General features: G+C 50.5%; 1 protein-coding gene across 2 annotated transcripts in view; it reads right to left on the bottom strand.

Annotated features, from left to right (window-relative positions):
- Window positions 1–19,510, bottom strand: part of WWP2 (WW domain containing E3 ubiquitin protein ligase 2) — an 84,246-nt gene that overhangs the window by 40,539 nt on the left and 24,197 nt on the right. For both annotated transcript variants that reach the window (XM_032783072.2, XM_032783071.2), the window contains exon 7: window positions 5,297–5,415. In XM_032783072.2, coding sequence (XP_032638963.1) covers window positions 5,297–5,415 — 119 coding nt within the window. The remainder of the gene's footprint in view (window positions 1–5,296; window positions 5,416–19,510) is intronic.

Here is a 19,510-nt window from a genome sequence, read left to right as displayed (position 1 = left end):
GCAGGTGTCAACACCCTGACAGTTAGGAACTTTTCCTAATGTCAACTAAATCTCCCTTGCTGCAGTTAATCATGTGCCTTGTTTCATCATTAGGCTAAGGTGACAATTTTCTCCTCCTCCTATGACAACCCTTTTTGATACTGAAACATGCTATATGTCCCTCTCAGTCTTTCTCTTTTTCCAAACTAAAGAACCAAATTCTTCTAGGCTTCCTTCATAGTCAGGTTGCTCAAGACCTTAATCATCTTCGTAGCCTTCCCGCGACCCTCTCCAATTTCTACACATCTTTCTTAAATGCGGGCCCAGAACTTGACACATACTCAGTTGAGCTAACAGCGGAGAGTACGAAGAATACTTCTCGTGTCTTGTTTAAACACACCTGTTAATGCATCCCAGAATCATTTGCTTTTTTGCAACAGTATCACACTGTTGCTACATATTTAGCTTGTGGTCCACTATGACCCAGATCTCTCCCATCTCTCCTGCGTATCCCTCCTGCGCATCTCAATTGTATGTGGTAAACGATTGTTCCTCCTAATGAGCACTTTGGCATTTGCTCTATTGAACTTCATCGTTACCTACGACCATTTCTCCAATTTCGCAGATCATTTTGAATTGACCCTGTCTCCAAGCAGTTGCAATCCCCGTTGGTATCGTCGCAAACTTAAATAAGCATACTTCATGCAACATTAAGTCGTTGATGAAGATATTGAACAGACCGGTCCAAAACAGACCCTGTAGAAACCTCTGTTATAATTTCCAGCAGATTGGGAGGCCATTAATAATGCTCTCTGATAGCGGTTATCAGCCAGTTTGCCCACCATTTTTAATTTTTTTTTTTTTTTTTTTTTTTTATTTTTAAAAATTTTTTTTTTTATTTAATTTTTTTGTTTTTTTTTTATATGCCATCTAATGTATTGTAGTTTATTGATAGGATGATATGCGAGACGACAAATGCTTACTAAGTCTAGGTATATGCATATCCACTCGCTTTCCCTTATCAAGACTTTATCCTAATCAAGAAAGCTGGGGGGTCCCGAATTTTTGGGTTTTGAAAAAACACCCAATTTGGTCTTTACAATCCATGCTGGCTATTCCACACTGGAATAAATTGCCTAGGGAGGTTGTGGAATCTCCATCTGTGGAGATATTTAAGAGTAGGTTAGATAAACGTCTATCAGGGATGGTCTAGACAGTATTTGGTCCTGCCATGAAGGAAGGGGACTGGACTCGATGACCTCTCAAGGTTCCTTCCAGTCCTAGAGTCTATGAATCTATGAAACTGATACTGGAATATTGTGTGATGTCCATGTTTTAAAAAGGATACGGAAAATTTGGAAAGGGTTCAGAAAAAAAGCCACAAAAACACTTGAGGGCAGGTAAAAAAAAAAATAAATTAAAAAAAAAACCTCAACAACCCACAACATCTTACAGTGAGAGACTTAAAGAGTGCAATCTAACTTGATTACAGAGTGTAAGGAGAAAATACCAAGCACTCAAGAGCTCTTGAATCTAACAGGGAAAGGCAGAACAATGTCTGAAAGCCAAAGTGAGACAAATTCAAACAGAAATAAGGCACATTTTTTATTCAAAAAAGGGTGAGGGTGAGTAACCACTGGAACAAACTCCCAAAGGAAGACCTCTCTTGATGTCTTCAAATCTAGGAAACATTTTTGCCAAACACAAGTTTCTGGGCTCAATAAGGGGTAATAGAGAATTTATGGCCTGCAATATACAGGAGTTAGATTAGTGACCTAATGTTCCCTTCTGGCCTTAAACTCTGTATTTTTATTAATTTACACAAACACACACGAAAGGGGAAATTGATGGCAATGAATATAAATAAGAAGATCAGAATTGTAGCAAATTGATATGGGAAGCCAAGGAACACAAGTAGAAATTTATGGCCAGCAGAATTAAGGACTATAAGGAGTTTTAAAAATATATTAGGAACAAAAAGAATCCTGACAATGGTATTAGTCCATTACTAAATGGAACCAGTAACATTATCAATAATAATAATACAGAAAAGGCAGTGTGTTCAATAAGTATGTGTGACAGACTACATCCCTGTATTCATACCCTAGACGCTATTGTAATAATCTTTGTATACACTTGTGAGGTATCATTTTTTAATATTCTGGTCAATATTGTCCTGGTAAAATGTGTGTGGCAACACTGTGTGAAGTTCTGATGCCCCTGTATGGTGTTATTACCACATGTTCCAAACCCCACAACCCTGCCCAAAGAGAAGCTGGCAAACAGGTCTGTCGTAAGCAAAGGAATGTATGCGCTGCTTAATTTGCATCTAAGCAGTAAACAGAGTCATCAAGCAGGAAAAGAAACAAAGAAAGCTGGCAGGGAACATCCTTCCATATAGACTCTTTGTCTCCTTGTGCCCAGCAGGAAATGATTTTCAAGAGGGGGACAAAGTATTAAAAGGAGGGACAAACACCTGAAGAGCACCTCCCTCTTCCCCTGCCCATCGCTTCCACTGCACCTAAAGAGATAAAGGAAGCAGATGTTGGACTCTGGAGGAGGGGTCCTGACCTCAGAGTTTCATCAATAAACTGCTGTAGCATGTAGTGAGAAACTTTGCTTTGAATCTCATATAGTTTGCTAAGTCAGGCTTTAGTAAGCCTTTAATCTTCATTTTTCTAGTAACCATTTCTGATTTTTATGCCTCATTACTTGTACTCACTTAAAAGCTCTCTTTGTAGTTAATAAACTTGTTTTACTGTTTTATCTAATCCAGCGTGTTTGAACAAAAGTGTCTGAATAACTACTTAAGATAATACACTGGCATATTATCCCATTATAGGAATAAGAGACAAAATATTTGTCCTGTCCAGGAGAGGGCTGGCTAGTACAGGACATACATTTCCTGGGGGAAATCTGAGACGGGTAGTGCTGGGGTCACCCAACGCCGGTGAGAGCTACCATGTAAGCCGAGTGTGGCTGGCAGGCTGCAATTACAGAGCCACTCACGGTGTGGCTTGCATGCTGGAAGGCTGTGTGTGAGCTGCCCAGGTGGGAGCTACTTCAGCAAGGCATTATAAGGCAACCAAGGTTGCAGGGCAGGGATCACACAGCCCCGGTCTGTTCCCTGGTATGTCACAGTATTGCTGTTCTATAATTGTAGGGGGGAAAAAAGATGATGGTGGTAACACTCCTTCCATTCCACTAGCATGTCTGGTGGATGTTAAACAGAAGCTACTAAAGTCTGACATTTTTAAATCAGCAGGTCCAGATAACTTGCATCCAAGAGTTTTAAAAGAGCTGGATGAGGTGATCACTGAACCATTAATGCTGGTTTTCAGTAAGTCTTGGAGCACTGGGGAAGTTCTTCCAGAAGACTGGAAGAAGGCTAATATTGTGCCAAGGTAATTATAGGCCTTTCTGCCTGACATCAACCCTGGGCAAGATAATGGAGCCACTGATACAGGGCTTGATTAATACTAAACTAAAGGAGGATAATGTAATTAATGCAAATCAACATGGGTTTATGGCAAATAGATCTGTCATAAAAAATTAACTTAGTTTGACATTACAAGTTTGGTTGAGAAAGGTAGCAGTATTGACATAACAGATTTAGATTTCTGCAAGGAATTTGATGTGGCGTTGCACAATGTTCTCATTAAAAAACTAGAACTGTATAAAATTAACATGGCACACATTAAGTGGATTAAAAACTGGCTAATTGATAAGCCTCAAAATGTAACTGTAAATGGGGAATCATAATTAAATGGGTGTGTCCGCAGTGGGAACTGGTTCTTGGACCTAGCTTATTTAATAGTTTTATCAATAACCTGGAAGAAAACGTAAGATCATCAATGATAAAGTTGCAGATGATGCAAAAATTGGAGCAATGACAAATAATGAAGAGGAGAAGTCACTGACAGTGATCTGGATTGCTTGGTAAACTAGGTCAATCAAACAATATGGGGTTTTATAGAGTTAAATGTAAGTACACCTCTACCCTGATATAACACGACCCGATAGAATACGAATTTGGATATAACGCAGTAAAGCAGTGCTCGAGGGGGCACGGCTACACACTCCAGCGGATCAAAGCAAGTTCGATATAACGCAGTAAGATTTTTTGGCTCTTGAGGACAGCGTTATATCGGGGTAGAGGTGTACATACATCTAGGAACAAAAAATGTCAGCCATATTTACAGAATGGGTGACTCTATCCTAGGAAGCAGTGACACTGAAAAAGATTTGGGGGTCATCGTGGACAATCAGCTGAACACGAACTCCCAGTATGACACTTTGGTCAAAACAGCTAATGTGATCCTGGAATGCTTAAGCAAAGGAATCTTGAGCAGAAGGAGAGAGGTTATTTTACTTCTGTATTTGGCAGTGGTGTGACTGCTACTGGAATCCTGTATCCAGTTCTGGTGCCCACAATTCAAGAAGGATGTTGATAAGTTGGAGAGGGTTCGGAGAAGAGCCACAAGAATGATTAAAGGATAGAACACATGCCTTGTAGTGACAGACTCAAAGAGCTCAGTCTATTTAGCTTAACAAAGAGAAGTGCAAGGGGTGACTTGATCACAGTCCACAAGTATCTACATGGGGGAAAAAAATATTTAATAGTGGGCTCTTCAATCCACCAGAGAAAGGTCTAACAATCCGAGGGCTGGAAGTTGAAGCTAGACAAATTCAGATTGGAAATAAGGTGTAAATTTTTAACCGTGCAAGTAATTAACTATTGGAACAACTTACCAAAAGTCATGATGGATTTTTCATCATTGAGAATTTTTAAATGAAGATTGGCTGTTTTTCTAAAAGATCTGCTCTAGAAGTTATTTGGGGGCCGTTCTCTAGCCTGTGCTATGCTAGAGGTCAGACTAGAGGATCACAATGGTCCCTTCTGACCTTGGAGTCTATGGCAGAGCTGCTCCAATTACTTAATCATAGGGCCACAATGGCAACTCACAAGGAACCCAAAGGATGCTCCTACCTGGCCCAGAATGGAACTTCTTTCCCCTTAAATATGCCAGTGCGGGGAGAGCACAAGTCCCAGCACAGACCGTGGGCTGTCCGGTTGGATCAAGATAGAGTATTGTACGCTGGGACTAGTAGTCTTTGGCCACACTCCACAATGTTTTCATAAAATTTCAGGGCAGCCATGGGCCATGCTGTGTGTTAGCAGGACATAGCTTTGGTTCAACAAGCATCCATACAGCTGGTTGTCATCTTCCTCCATTAGCCGAGGCCCTCAGCACTGCCTGCCATACAGCCACTACTTGAAAAGCCAAGCATCACCCCGTCCAGTACCATGCTTCACCTGTGCCATTTGCTGTGCTCGGACTCTTGACTTGATGGCGGTGGCGAACCCTGGTGCTTGGACTTTGGTCTCCATTCCCTGCGTTCTGTCTGGCTGCTCCAGCTGAATGTCTGTGTGTCCTGCGGGACAACAACACACAACAGGTCAGAGACTAGGCTGGCCTCAGTTCCTTTTGCCCAGAACTGGGCTCCCTCCAGGTGCACCCTGCCAGCCTTCCCAGTGAGTCTCATGCCACTGTGCTCCTCACCCTTCAAACACTCAGCTCAGAGGCAGGCAGGCACACTGGTTCCAGACACATCTCAGCCACTAGTGCCCAAGTCCTAGCACTGGGGAGTCCAGGAGAAACCGCATGTGGGCTTTGGTGCAGGGCATTAGGGGCTCAGAGGTCTCATTTCCACACACCTCGCTCACCATGCACTAATGGGCGTATTAATGAATAGTCCAAGTCTCTTCTGAGAGACACTTGATTATTTGGTGCTGGAGAGTCCTACCGTTCCTGAATTCGGATTGGATCTGGACCTGGTCCCCAAGCCAGATCTAGACACAGGACTCTTCGTACCAGCGGTGGTGACATTTTTAGAGCTAGTCTCACCTCTCCCCAGTCATGCAGCAACTCCCCAGGCTCAGTTCAGTCCACCTGTCCCTGTGGGCACAATTCCCCCCTGCTATGCCTGAGACACTCCCATTCCCAAAGAGTGCGTAGGCACAGCCAGCCAACTTCACTCACTGAGCAGCCTCCCACTCGAGGACTCCAGCCTCCTGCACTTGCAGCCTAAAAAAACATGGCATGTCTCACAGGAGGGCTGAGCAGAGCGATTCAGGAGAACCCTAGCACTGCACTCCAGCCACAGGTGAGTAGGGAAGGACAACGGGACACTGCAGCACTGGAATCGCAGTGCCAACCACTGCAGAAGGGGGCAGGCTGGCTGGGCGCCGGGGTACTGGAAAGCTGGTCTCAGACATGAGTTGCTGGCCATATTGAATTTCTGGGAAGTGGGTGGGCATAAGCCCACCCAAGTCTAAAGGCTCCTCCCCCAGCCTCACGGGAGGGACCACTGGACCTGGGATCCAACTAAACACAGGGGACAACTAAAGAACAACAGGGAAGAGAGTAGAGGTCACAGGTTCAGAATTCAGAGTAGCAGCCGTGTTAGTCAGTATCCGCAAAAAGAACAGGATTACTTGTGGCACCTTAGAGACTAACAAATTTATTTGAGCATAAGCTTTCGTGGGCTATAGCCCACTTCATCAGATGCAATACAGTAGAAGATTATATATATATACACATACATACATACATACACACACACACACACACACACACACACACACACAGAGAACATGAAACAATGGGTGTTACCATATCTACTCTAACGAGAGTGATCAGTTAAGGTGAGCTACTACCGGCAGGAGAGGAAAAAAGACTTTTTGTAGTGGTAATCAAAATGGTCCATTTGCAGCCGTTGACAATAAGTTGTGAGGAACAGTGCGGGGAGGGAGATAAACATGGGGAAATACTGTGTGTAATGACCCATTCATTCCCAGTCTTTATTCAAGCCTAATTTAATGGCGTCCATTTTGCAAATTAATTCCAATTCAGCAGTCTCTCGTTGGAGTCTGTTTCTGAAGTTTTTTGGTTACAATATTGCGACTTTTAGGTCTGTAACCGAGTGACCAGGGAGGCCAAAGTGTTCTCCGACTGGTTGTTGAATGTTATAATTCTTGACGTTTGATTTGTGTCCATTTATTCTTTTACGTAGAGACTGTTCGATTTGGCCAATGTACATGGCAGAGGGACATCATTGGAGTGCGTATAGTAACACCCACTGCTTCATGTTCTCTGTATATATATCTTCCTACTGTATTTTCCACTGCATGCATCTGATGAAGTGGGCTGTAGCCCACAAAAGGTTATGCTCAAATAAATGTGTTAGTCTCTAAGGTGCCACAAGTACTCCTGTTCTTTTTAGGTTCAGAACTAGGGATCCAGAGGGGGACACCGAGCAGAGAACCCCGGACAGCGCCCCCTGCTCCTCACAGCTGTTTAGGGAGCGAGCGGATGCCTTCCAGAGAAACTCTGCCCGAATGCGTGAGACCAGGGAGGAGCGGAAATAGGTCCCACAGTCGCAGTGCACCCCCTCGTCCAGCATCCTCCTCCTGGTGCTGAAGATGGCCACTTTGGCCAGGGCCAAGAGGAAGTTGACAAGGAGGTCTCACGACTTGGTGGGGCCATGGACAGGATGTGAATATATGAAGAGATCTGGGGAAAAGTGCAGTCTGAACCTCAGCAGGAGGTTCTGAAGGAGCCAGAATAGGGGCTGCAACTTGGCGCATTTCAGAAAAGCTTGCACCAGGTTCTCCCTCACACCGCAAAAGGGGCAGGCATCAGGGATGGGGGTGAACTGCACCAGGTACACGCCTGTGCTCATGGCTTCATGAAGGAGCCACCAACCAATATCCCCGGCAGGCCGTAGGACTAGGGTGGAATAGAGGCTGGCCCACCAGGGCGCCTCACCCTCCACAGGTGGTAGCTAGTCCCATCATTTGGCATTGGGTGGGACACGAAGGCGAGGAAGTGAAATGTGTGGAGCACAACCATATAAAGTTGTTTCCTGGGCATATTTCGGAAGCGAACCAGCTGCAGGGTGCACAGTCGGCTTGGGTTATGGAGTGGAGGGAGACAAGAGACTCACAGGACAGAGGCCCGATGAAAAAGTCTGGAGGGCCTGGGATAAGGGATGGGCGGGGAGCACCCTCTCATAGTACCCACTCAAGGAAAACCCAAGAGGTGGGCAACAAGGCTGCCCCACCTCCTGGAGTATGCGCAGGGGTGTCAGGAGGGTAGAGAGTCTCATGCGCCAGCCAAGCGCTCGCAGATCCACCCAGCCCCACTGTCATAGTCCAGGAGGTCTCTGATTCTGGTGGTTTGTGCCAGGATCAGCCTCCGGCGCACCGAGGGAGACTCCATCACCTGTACACGTAGATTGGGGTTGTGTAGCAGGGGCTCCGTGAGGAGGTCCACCTCCGTGGTGGCCACAACAGACCTGGTCACTGAGAACAGTTTCTGGGTCCAGAGGAGGTCCTGGTAGAAGACCAGCAGTTCGAAGAGGTCTCACAGAAGACCCCTCAGGTCGAGAAAAAAGAGCTGCCGGTCGTATCGGAGCCCTCAGAAGCGGCAGAGGAAGGCGTGTGCCAATGTGCTCCACACTGGACTACCTGCACCATAAAGGAGCCTCTGCAGGGCCTGGAGGCAGAAGACATAGACCTGGCTGCAGAGGCAGACCAGGCCCTATCCTCCCTCCTCCAGGGAAGACTCAGAATCCCCACAGAGACACAGTGCAGTCCTGGCCAGAAGAACCCCAGAACTACCCTCTGGAGCCAGGCCAGGCTCAGGGTGTAGAGCTGGTGCCGGAGCATGAACAGGATTGGTTGGCTGAGCACCAGTGCCTTCCCCCACAGGGAGAGGCACCAGAGCAGTCCTGTCCATCTCTGCAGCCACTCACCCACCCTAACCTCCAAATCCTGCCAGTTCTCCAGAGGAGAAGGATGCATGGTGAAAAGGTAAATGCCAAGATAGAGCAGTGGACTCGTGCCCCATCAAATGGCTTAAAGTGCAGGTGGGAGATAGCTTGTCTGCCACTCACCCCTGATCATTGAGCCTGAGCTCTTCATTCAGCTGACCTGGGCAGAGACAGCCACCAAGCAGATGGTATGCGGACGGGCAGCCCAGCCCGACAGCAGTACTAGGTTGGGTTATGCCTGTGCTTTTTAGAGCTGCAAGGAAAGACTGAAACTGAGTTTGTTTAGTCTGGAAAAAGGGGAGGGGGGGGGGCTGCTAACAGTCTTGAAGTACCTAAAAGGGTGTTATAAAGAGGAAGGTGATAAATTGTTCTCCTGAACCACTGAGGACAGGACAAGAAGCAATGGGTTTACATTACAGCAAGGGAGATTCAGGTTGGACATCAGGAAAAACTTCCTGTCAGGGTGATTAAGCACTGGAACAAATTACCTAGGGAGGCTGCGGTTCCATCATTGGAGATTTTTTAGGACAGGTTAGACAAACACGAGCCAGGCATGGTCTAGATGATACTTAGCCCTGCCTCAGCGCAAGGCACTAGAAAACCTCTCGAGGTCCTTCCAAGTCCCACATTTCTAGGAGTCTAATGTGTGACTATGGAGTTCAAGACTATCCTAACATATACGCATGCGAGGGAGTGTTAAGGTAGCACTGGGAATCTTCATTCTGGCTTTTCCTAACTTTTGAGGGTTTGACTTTGCAACCCTAACATTCTTCTAACTACATTGGTTTTTAATGTGCCATATTAATATAGGACTGTGGCAAACTGCCAGCATTATGATGATGGGTCCCACACTTTCTCCTCTTGTGGGGGTTCAGGGCACCATTTCTCACCCCTGAACTGGGGTATTGACTGTCCCACTAGTGTCCCATAAAAGGGGAGTGGAGAGGGAGGGACCCGGACCCACCCTCTACTCCAGGCCCCATCCCAGGGGCCCTAGGGATAGCGGTGAACCACTTAAACTAGCAATTCCTTCCCCTAGGCTACTTCCCTCTCCGGCCCTTCAGCTTGTGGGGCTTCCTGCCCTCTCTCCGCTTGGGCCAAGTTTCTCCCAAACCCTTGTGTCTGTAGAGTCCCTCTGCACTGCACAAGTCGGGTTTCCTTTTACCTAGGGTCTTGGTCTTCTGGCCCATCACAGCACTTCTCCAAACTGCTCTCCGCTCCAACATCAAACCACTCTCTTCAACTCCTCTGGTCTGACTGAAGCAGGGGAGTTTTATCAGGTGACTGATTTCAGGTGCTCTAATTAATCTGTAGCAGCCTCTCTTCCCCGTACAAGGTATAAGGCTCTCATCATCCTGGGGCTTACATATCTCTCATCGATCACTCTCCTGCTGCCCTCTGGCAGTGCTAGATCACAAGGACCCCCTCTGATTTTCACACGTGCTGGGGCATTAGGTGCCTCAGGGCATTGCTGATGGCTTACACAGCTTTCACCTATCAGTCTTCATCCTGAACCCAGCCCAGCTCTCTGTCCGTTTTATACTACTGGGAGTGTACTGCTGCCCACCACTGGTATCTGAGCACCTGCAACAGGGAGCGCTCCACCACCGCCCTAAGCTCTTGGGCACATCTCCATTTCTGGGGGAAAGTTCTGCTTGGGGGAGGGATTTTAGATTTCATCCTTGGCCCCTGTGGTTGTTGGGGTGAAGGGGCAGTGGTGTGAGGGTGGAAAGCGGTTTTCAAGAGGAAGGTTTTGCAGTGTTTCCTACAGACAGACTCTAGATTTGACTGAGCTCAGGTCAGTTCAGCCAGGATGAAAAGCTGTTCCATCCAATGGATGTTTGAGGCCCCTCTGTAAGAGGAGTTCGTGGGTCTCAGGCCCTGAGACAGCACTGCCTTGTTACTGCGAGTGGCCGCCCCCCGGGATGGGCCATGCTGCAGGGCAGTGCGCATGTGAAGCTTGCCCTGCTGCGGCTCTGTATATATACACCAGGCTTCATTCTCCGGGTCTGCCAGCTGACGTTTCACTCATTGTAAAACCACACATTTAAGATCAAGTTGGGGCATGTGCAAATTATTTGCCAACATGCAAATTATCTCATTACATAACTTTCATAAAACTCATTACACTTGGCAGCTATGTTTGGGGGCAGCAGTTAATTTTCAGGCTGATCCATGTCTATCCAGAGGCTATTTGCAGCCCCTGGCCCTCAACCCCAAGTTAGCACCAGCATTAACATCGACTGGAGGAAATGGGGGGCTCCTACACATGGCTGATCAACTCCCCGGAAGAGTCCTTCCCTCTGCTCTCAGCACAGACTCCTGCAGAATAGCGCATCTTCTTCATTCCGCACAAATCAAGGGGTTAAAATCTCATGCACAAGCAAAGAGGCTGTGCACACCAGGAGGGCTGGGATGCACTGCGCTGCAGGAGCCAGAGCCTTGAGAATACTTACATACAGCCTGCCCCTTCCAGAGCTCACGGGATCACACCTCCCTCAGCAGAGGCCTGTGACATACCTACACCACCAACCTCTGCCTTCTAGCCAACACTCCCCATCTCATGCGTTAACATGCATTGGCAGCATCATTTCAGTGAGGTGTAGAGCTGGAGATCAGGAGAAAACGCTGGAGAAGAGGCCTGTTGACAGAGCAGGGCAGACTAGCTGCCCTTGAATCTAGGCACACCCCTTGCCTGAGAGCAGGACAGTGGCACATGGGCTGAAGATCAGCAGATCACGTGGACAGGGCACCAGAGCTAAGGAGGAAGCCAGTCTCTCAGAGGAACAATGCCTCTGCTGGCCAGCCAAGAGGGAGGCATGGACTCAAGAAATGGGTGCACCGCAACACCACAGATCTGTCTCCAACTCTGGCCAGGCTCCTGGGTGAGCAAGGGACTGGAGTCAGGACCCGCAGGTTCTATTACTGTCTCCACTCCTGGCTTGCTGTGTGACCTCAGGCAAGTCCTGTCTACACTACAGCTTGCAACAGGGATCTTGTCACAGACACACACATGCCCAGTTCCTGGTTCACTTTGGGTCTACAATGTAGCTCTCCTGCCATCACATCCGCTTTGCTGCCTAACCCCTTCGGTGTCACTGCATGCTGAGCATGTCCCTCAGCAGGACAGTCTCCAGGGCACACAATGCAGAGTGTCCAGGACCAAGGGGGCCTTTGGAAGCTACCATAATAGAAATATAACACTAATCAATGTACATGGAGCAGCAGCAGGATGCAGAGCAATGTACCCTGGGCTCTCTGGCTGCACAGAGCTGGGAGAAAGAGGAACCAGCCAAAGCAGTTACACAAACATGATTAGGGGATCCGGTCTGTACTGACCTGGCTACAGGGGGAGAGACCCACGTGCCAGCTGAGGCCTCCAGCAGGAGCAAAACACTGGCAGCTGCCACGTTTCCTAAGCAAGCTTTAACCCTGGGCTGCACTGACACAATCCAAGTTTCGAGCCAGCTCTGCTGGCAACTGGTGACAAACTGGGTCCCCAGTTCTAGGTGCAGGGTGCCTTCACCATTATGTGCCCCAGAAGAGCACTGAGACCCTCAGGAAAAGGTCCACTTCACCCTTGCTGGCTGAAGCCCATGTCGGAGCAGGGTGGGGCAGAGCTCAGGGTCTGCTGGTAGGGGAGTTGGATAGCAGCCACCAAGAAACAGAGCCCTCCTTCTGGGGCAAGGAGCAGCCTGGAAGGCTCTGGTGGCCACAGAAAACACATCTGTTTAAGGCTGGGGGGGAGCAACGGGAATCACTGATCCGTGAAAATACCCTGGCATTCAGAAAATGTTCCAAGCGGGCTTTTTAAGCTAGCTCTGTAAATGAGGGCAGGGAGAACCCCTCAGGCAGAGAACAGCTCCCTGTCCTGACCTCTTGGACGGGGATAGGCAGAGCAGACAGGACTCTCCTCCACCTGGCTCGGGCATCTCAGGACCACAGGGCAGTGCACAGCTCCCAAATGAGCCCTGCTGAAGCAGCCCCTTCCACAGGAAGGGTGGGGAGCACCGAGAGGAAAGAGTCCAGACAAGTTATCACCTTAAAAGGGCAAAACCCTCCCGCTGTCCCGGCAGCTCGGGACTCTGCACAGAGCTGGGGTTGGGGAGGAAAAGGCAGCTTGGCAGCCACAGGGCCACATCAATCGTGCCCCACACGAGCACTGACAAGCCCACAATTGCTTCCAGTCGCTCAGTTCTTGCTCCCCGCGGAGAGCAGCTAAGCGTGACCCTGGGATAGGGAGGGAACATGGGCAATAGCAGAAGCTGATTTCTACTGAGAAATCGGTCCCTGATAAGAGCAGCCAGCTCCATTCAACAGCCGGATGGGTCAGAATGCGAGCAGGAGCAGCTGGGCCCATTTCTGACCAGTCACGATTCCTCCCATGGGGCAGCCCTGGAGAAATAGCCTTGGCTCTGGCCACAATTCTCATTACAATCCCCCCTCTTCCCCCCCAAAAAAAGCTCCCTCTGAACCCGGGCTGGGTTGGGGCCTCTCTCCAGCATGGCAGGATTCAGGAGAGAATTCTCCTGTGGGCGGAGAAGGAACTCACTTTCCCTGCTGATGGGCAACACAGGGATCTGTGTACCCGTGCTGTGGGGGGAATGCTCTGACTCCTTGTGCTCTGAGAAATCTGCTCCCCAGCTGCCCACCTCCAAGGAGGCTGCCGGGACAGTTCACCCAACACAGGAAACTGAGACCTGATCTAGATTAGTGTTTGGAAGGCATGAGCTACCATGTAGACAAGACAGTGTTCCTTTAACACCTATTAAACCGCTCAAGTCCAAACCCTGGCCTAGGCAAGGCCTGAGCTCAGGGCCTAGGCTCTGCTGGAGTGAGCCAGCTGTAAAGGACTAAGGACCAAACCCACTGCCCTCAGTGCACTGCAGGGAGATCTCTGGCCCCAAGAGGAACAGGCTCCCTGCAAGGAGTCAACATCTCTCCCCGCAGTCTCTTGGAAAGGAGCTTCCCTTCTGAAGCCAGGTGGCAGCGAGGACAAGGGGCATGTCCTACCCAGAGCTAAAAGCGAAGCCCAGCTGGGGGAAGGGAGGAGGTGGCGCTCCCCGTGCAGGCTGGACCCACTGGAGCAGGCAGCCTCAGGTGCATGCTGGGCCCTTCTCAATACAGACAAGCTAGAAGCAGCCCAGAGAGATTTTAGAAACCAAAACAGGACGTTTCCAGGTTGCCAGCAGGCCACACAGGGTTACCAGGCCTGAATTAACCAGCCTGCCAGCCCAGCCCTCCTACGAGTGCTCCCACATGGGCACTGTCTTTTAATAGAGGCCTGGAAACAAATAGAGCGCGGCCACGTGGTGGAGATGCAGCTGGGAACCAACACTTAAAATAGGAGCAGGAAAAAGAAAGGCAGAACCTGATGGGAATGGACTCTCGGAGCCCTGCCAGTAGCTGGGGGAGGAGAGGCCAAAGCCGGACTGAGTCAGGAACGCGTTCAGACACCCTGTCGCATGGGGAGTTGCGGCAGGCTCTCATTCCCATCTGTGCAAACCCAAGTCACGTCTCCACAGCCCGCTCTGCTCGTCGGATTGCTCCTGGACCGGAGCTCATGAGACAGCAGGGGCAGCAGACAGCCAGAACAGAACACTGCCAACCCCCAGACAGAGCCCTGGCCTTTGCCTGCTCTGTAAGGGCAGGGGCAGGCCCAGAGAAGTAAGGACTCAGTCCCTGACCTTGTGTCGACACCCCTCTGTTAAACCCACTCAGTGAGTGCCATCTCCTCCAAGCAGATTGTCATTTCACACACACACACCCCCGAATGTGGTCACAACCCCATGGCCCCAGCCCAGGGACTGCAGGGTGACATATAAAGCCCGACACGGGAGAAATGCCTGCAGAAAGAGGGTGCAGCTGAATGGGAGACAGAAGGGCAAAGTGTGCCCCGGAGAACTGCTCCAGCCGGGCATGAGGCACACTAGGCCAGGACAGCTCGAGTGGCCTGGTGCCCAGGCAGCTCTGGAGAACATGCTATGGGGACCCCCAGAGCTGTTAGCCACTACCTGAAATGCATAGCTGAGAAATTCCTCTGAGCTCTGTGAAAACAGGGAGGAGGTGGTGACAGGGGCTGAGGCCTCCTGTTTGCAGGGCAGAGAGAAGTACATTGCCCATAGCAGCATCATGAAGTGAGGAGAAAGGAAACCCCTTCCCCCGTCCTAAGAGAACTGGGAAAGGATGCCACACGCACAGGCTCTCAAATCTCCCTCACACGGACCCTCACGCTCAGGGTGGCATCGGGCAAAGCATGCATGGATGGAGCAGCAGGGCTGCAAACTCACCAACCTCCTCCACATTAGATTTCTACAGCCCCCTTCTCCCACCGCCCCCGATACAGGGGTTCCCCTGCCCTGGGACTGGCGCTATGGGAAGCCCGCGCACAGCCTGTTCCCTGGCTCCAGCACCACATTCATTGCATCTGCTCAGAGCCAGCTTAATCAGCATGGCGCTGAGGATGGCAGCTGAAGCTGGACTGCTGCCCACCCGAGGGCTCCCACTAGGGCTAGCAGAGGGCAGCCAGCTGGTGGTGTAGACAAGGGTGCTATTCACCTTGCCACTCATCCTCCCAAGTGGCCGCAGCCCTTTGCAAACTGCTCTAAACCCCCAGCTCTCAGGTTAGCCCAAGTCTCAGCTGTTGGGTCCACTTGGAACAAACAAAGGCAAAACTTCCTAGCCTCGGAAGGTTTCAGAGCTTGTGGAATTGCTCCCAGCCCAGCCAGGGCTGCAGGAGAGCGCTGCTTGCAAGCCAGATCTGTGCTGCTGAGCCAGCCTGCTGCACGGTCCCAGCCCAGAAGCTACATGAAGTTGTGCGATGGCAGGATCTGGAGGAGAGTCTAGGGTTTGTTAGGCTGGCCTTTTCCCTAGATTTGCTAGTGTCCCCTGATGGGGCTCCCAGCCCATGCTTTGGAGACCCTTCCACAGCCTTGCAGAGCTCACACGCAGCCTGATACTCACCTCATCTCCACCCAACTTCTCCTGATCCCTCTCACACCAGCCTCCCCACTGCAGAGCCACGCACATCTTTCACACCTCTCTTCCCCAGCCCCTGACCATCCTCAGTGCTCTTCTCACAGCTCCCTCCAGTCATGGCCGTCTGTCTGAACTGGAGATGCTCAGCCTTGAATGCTATACACAGCTGCTGCTGCCCACAGCCTATCATCCCCCTGCTCTGGGACCACAATTTCGAGCTCAAAGCTCTGCTGGGTATTTCTGCCACTGTATCCCACTGCGAAGTCCTGTGCTCCGTAAGGTGCTGGGGCCACGTACAGCGCTGTGTCGAATTCAGCGCAAGGGAGGCTAGACAACATTTTGGGGCAAGTGACGCAGTGGCTTTGACTCTAGATTACCTGAGCAATGACTGGCCTTCCAAGAAGATTCTTGCCCATCACTAATCAGGACGTCAGCCCTCATAAAGCAGGTATAGCAAAACCTGGGCCTAGCTTGGAGACACCCTTGGGAGCACCAGAACTCGTGACACGAGTGACATGTACATGACCAGATTACGTCACGTACCGTCTGGCAATCTGCAGCCTCCTGCCCCACAACACACCAAGCAGTAACAGCCACCAACTCCTCCACCCCCACCTCTGGCCCTCGCTCACAGCACAGCAGGCTTGCAGCAGCTCCCCCACACCCAGGACACCAGCTTTCCAAGCCAGCGCAAATGACTGGCTCTTTATTCTCTCTTCACACAGTTAACTGTGGAATTTCACACCCTATCCCCAAGTTTACCAGCAAAGCCCAGGGCACCATTTGTGCTGGGGAAGAAAAGGAAGCCCTGACCAAGCAGTTCCCCTTGAGAAGACAGGGCAGAAATTGTTGAGGAGCAAAGACTAACCCTTTTATTCCCATCCCGTCTTTAAGGGAGGTCTCCAGCCCATGGAAAGAACACTTGACATGTAAACAGAGCCTTTCCCACTGCGGACTCCGAACCTGGTCTCACATGCCCACGGGAATCAATCTCCGCCATGGAAAGGCTGCCCCTCCGAGGTGGAAAGCAACAGGCAGCAGTACTGAACAAAAGGTGGGGAGAGAAATAAAAACAGCCCAAAAGTCACTCCCAGGGTGCTGGGTAAAGTCGGGCACTGGCACGTTCACCATTGCAGAGAGGATGCTTTACCCGGTGTGGCTGAAGCCGACAGTTCTCTGCACAGGATCAGGCCCTGTGTCCTAGCTGTTGTAGTGGAGCGAGTGGCCAAGCTGGATGTTCATGTTTGTTCTCCATAGCCCTAGGGAGGCTGTTCTGGAGGGCTGGTGAGCCCCAGGGCATGGTGCCCTGGGCCACTGACTCTCTGGGCAGCTCTCCTGTGCTCACGTGAGCGCCGTTCTCAAAGGCTGCAAGCAGGAGATGTCAGCACTTCTGTGGACATCCAGGCTTGGCAGGTTTGAAAAATGCTGGCTTGCGTGAAGCTGTCTGCACTTGAGAATCGGACTCAGGCTCCCAGGAAGGCCAGGCCCCTGACATCTCAGCAGCGTGCGACTTATTGTGGCACATGGACACCAGACAGACGCAAATGGTCTCCTTGCCCAGATGGGAGCAGTTAGCCTTCCAGCACCAGCCGGGGCAGGTACAGCCGGCTCTCCCACAGGAGGCTACCTGGCACCCTTGCCATTTCTGCCCATCCTACTTTGTTGATCAGAGTCTCTCCCCCGACTTGCTCCAGGGCAAAGCCCAGTGATCAAAGTGTCAGGTTTGGCCAGAAACAATCAGATCTATGCAAGGCTGAGAGCTCCCAGTACCTGAGCTGGGTGGACAAGCTCCAGCAGAGCTGCTCTCAGCTCCATCGCAGTACCTGAGCTGGGTGGACAAGCTCCAGCAGAGCTGCTCTCAGCTCCATCGCAGCCCCACGGCTCTAGCACTGCTCTTCTGCCCCTTTCTGGGCTCTCCTGCCTCTCGCAACTCATCTCCCTGTGAATCACACACAGGGGCCCACTCTAAATCCATGGGGGCCATAGGGATATTTCAGATCCCTGTGCTTTTCAGCAGCTCCCTGTGGGTCCAGCCAAATCCTGGTCATACTGGGTCAGACCAGTGGTCCCTCTAGCCCACTATCCTGTCTTCTGACAGTGGCTGGTGCCAGGTGCTTCAGAGAAAATGAACAGAACAGGTAATCAGCAAGTCATCCAATCCCATCTGACAGTCAGAGGTTTAGAAATACCCAGAGCATGGGGTTGTGTCCCCGACCATATGGGCTAATAGCCATTGATGGACCTGTCCTCCATGAATGTAACTAATTCCATTATAGTTTTGTCCTTCACAACATCCCCTGGCAATGAGTTCCACAGGTTGTCTATGCACTGTGTGAACAAGTACCTCCTTTTGTTTGTTTTAAACCTCCTGCCTGTTAATTGGATGATCTCTGGTTCATGTGTCACGGTAAGGGGTAAATAATACTTCGCCATTCACTTTCTCCACACCAGTCATAATTTTATAGACCTCTCTCATACCCCTCCTTAGCTGTCTCTTTCCAAGCTGAACAGCCCCAGCTTTTTTAATCTCTCATCATATAGAAGCTGTTCTATAACCCTATTCATTTCTGTTGCCCTTCTCTGTATGTTTTCCAATTCAAAGATATGTTTTTCAGATGGAGTGACCAGAGCTGCACGTACTATTCAAGATGTGGGCATACCAGGCATTTATATAGTGGCATTACAATATTTTCTGCCTTATTATCTATCCCTTTCCCGATGGTTCGCACCATTCTGTCCGTTTTTTGACTGAGGGCTGGTCGACACTAGGGGAGGGGATCGATCTAAGATACGCAACTTCAGCTACGTGAATAACATACCTGAAGTCGAAGTATCTTAGATCGAGTTACCTACCGTCTTCACGGCGCGGGATCGACATCCGCGGCTCCCCCTGTCGACTCCGCTACCGCCGTTTGTGTTTGTGGAGTTCTGGAGTCGACAGGTGCGCGTTCGGGGATCGATATATCGTGTCTAGATGAGACGCGATATATCGATCCCCGAGAAATCGACTGCTACCCGCCGATACGGCCAGTAGCGAAGATGTACCCTGGCACTGAACATGGAGCAGACCTATTCAGAGAACTACCCACAGTGACTCCAAGAGCTCTTTCTACACTCACGGCAAGGGCAGCGAGGTTCCTCGTCAGGCCCCAAAGGCAGTGTCCTGCTCCCCTCTGGGGCAGCACAACAGTGGCTGTAGGGCCACCTGGCCTCTCCTCTCTGGGCTCACTGTAGAGCAGTTTCTTTCCCCTCAGAGTGCTAGGCCGGGAGCTGGCCTGCGACAGCCAGAGCAGTTTCCCTCAGCTGGAATGATGTGCATGTGGAGGGAGCCTGGCATTTCCCTTTGAATCCAGCAGTGTGTGTAACTGGACAAAACAATGCAAACCCAGGCTGCAGGGGCTCCCTCCAAAGAGCTCCTGAAGCTTGGATAGCCCCAGGCCGCTGCCTTGATTCAAGCAGCAGCAGGCTCCTGTGCTGGGCGGAAAGCAGACTGCCCAGGCTGGGTGTGGCCTGAGCGGGAGCCCATCCGAAAATGCAGGGAGGGCAGGAAAGGCAAAGCGACCAGGGCTGGAGGAGGGAAAGCAGCTGCTCGGTTCCTTTGGAAGTGTCCTGCTGCAGCACTGGGCCATCCTCTCCCTGGCTTGAAGCCATGTCTTGGCCTTCTGGAGCGGCATGAAGTGGGGAGAAGCTGCTTGCTTTGGAGCTGTGGTTACTG

The sequence above is a fragment of the Chelonoidis abingdonii genome, chromosome 19 (genome assembly GCF_003597395.2).
Source record: "Chelonoidis abingdonii isolate Lonesome George chromosome 19, CheloAbing_2.0, whole genome shotgun sequence".
Taxonomy (NCBI): Eukaryota; Metazoa; Chordata; order Testudines; family Testudinidae; genus Chelonoidis; species Chelonoidis abingdonii.
The sequence above is the reverse complement of the archived record's forward strand: the minus strand, read 5'-3'. Positions and strand labels throughout refer to the sequence as shown.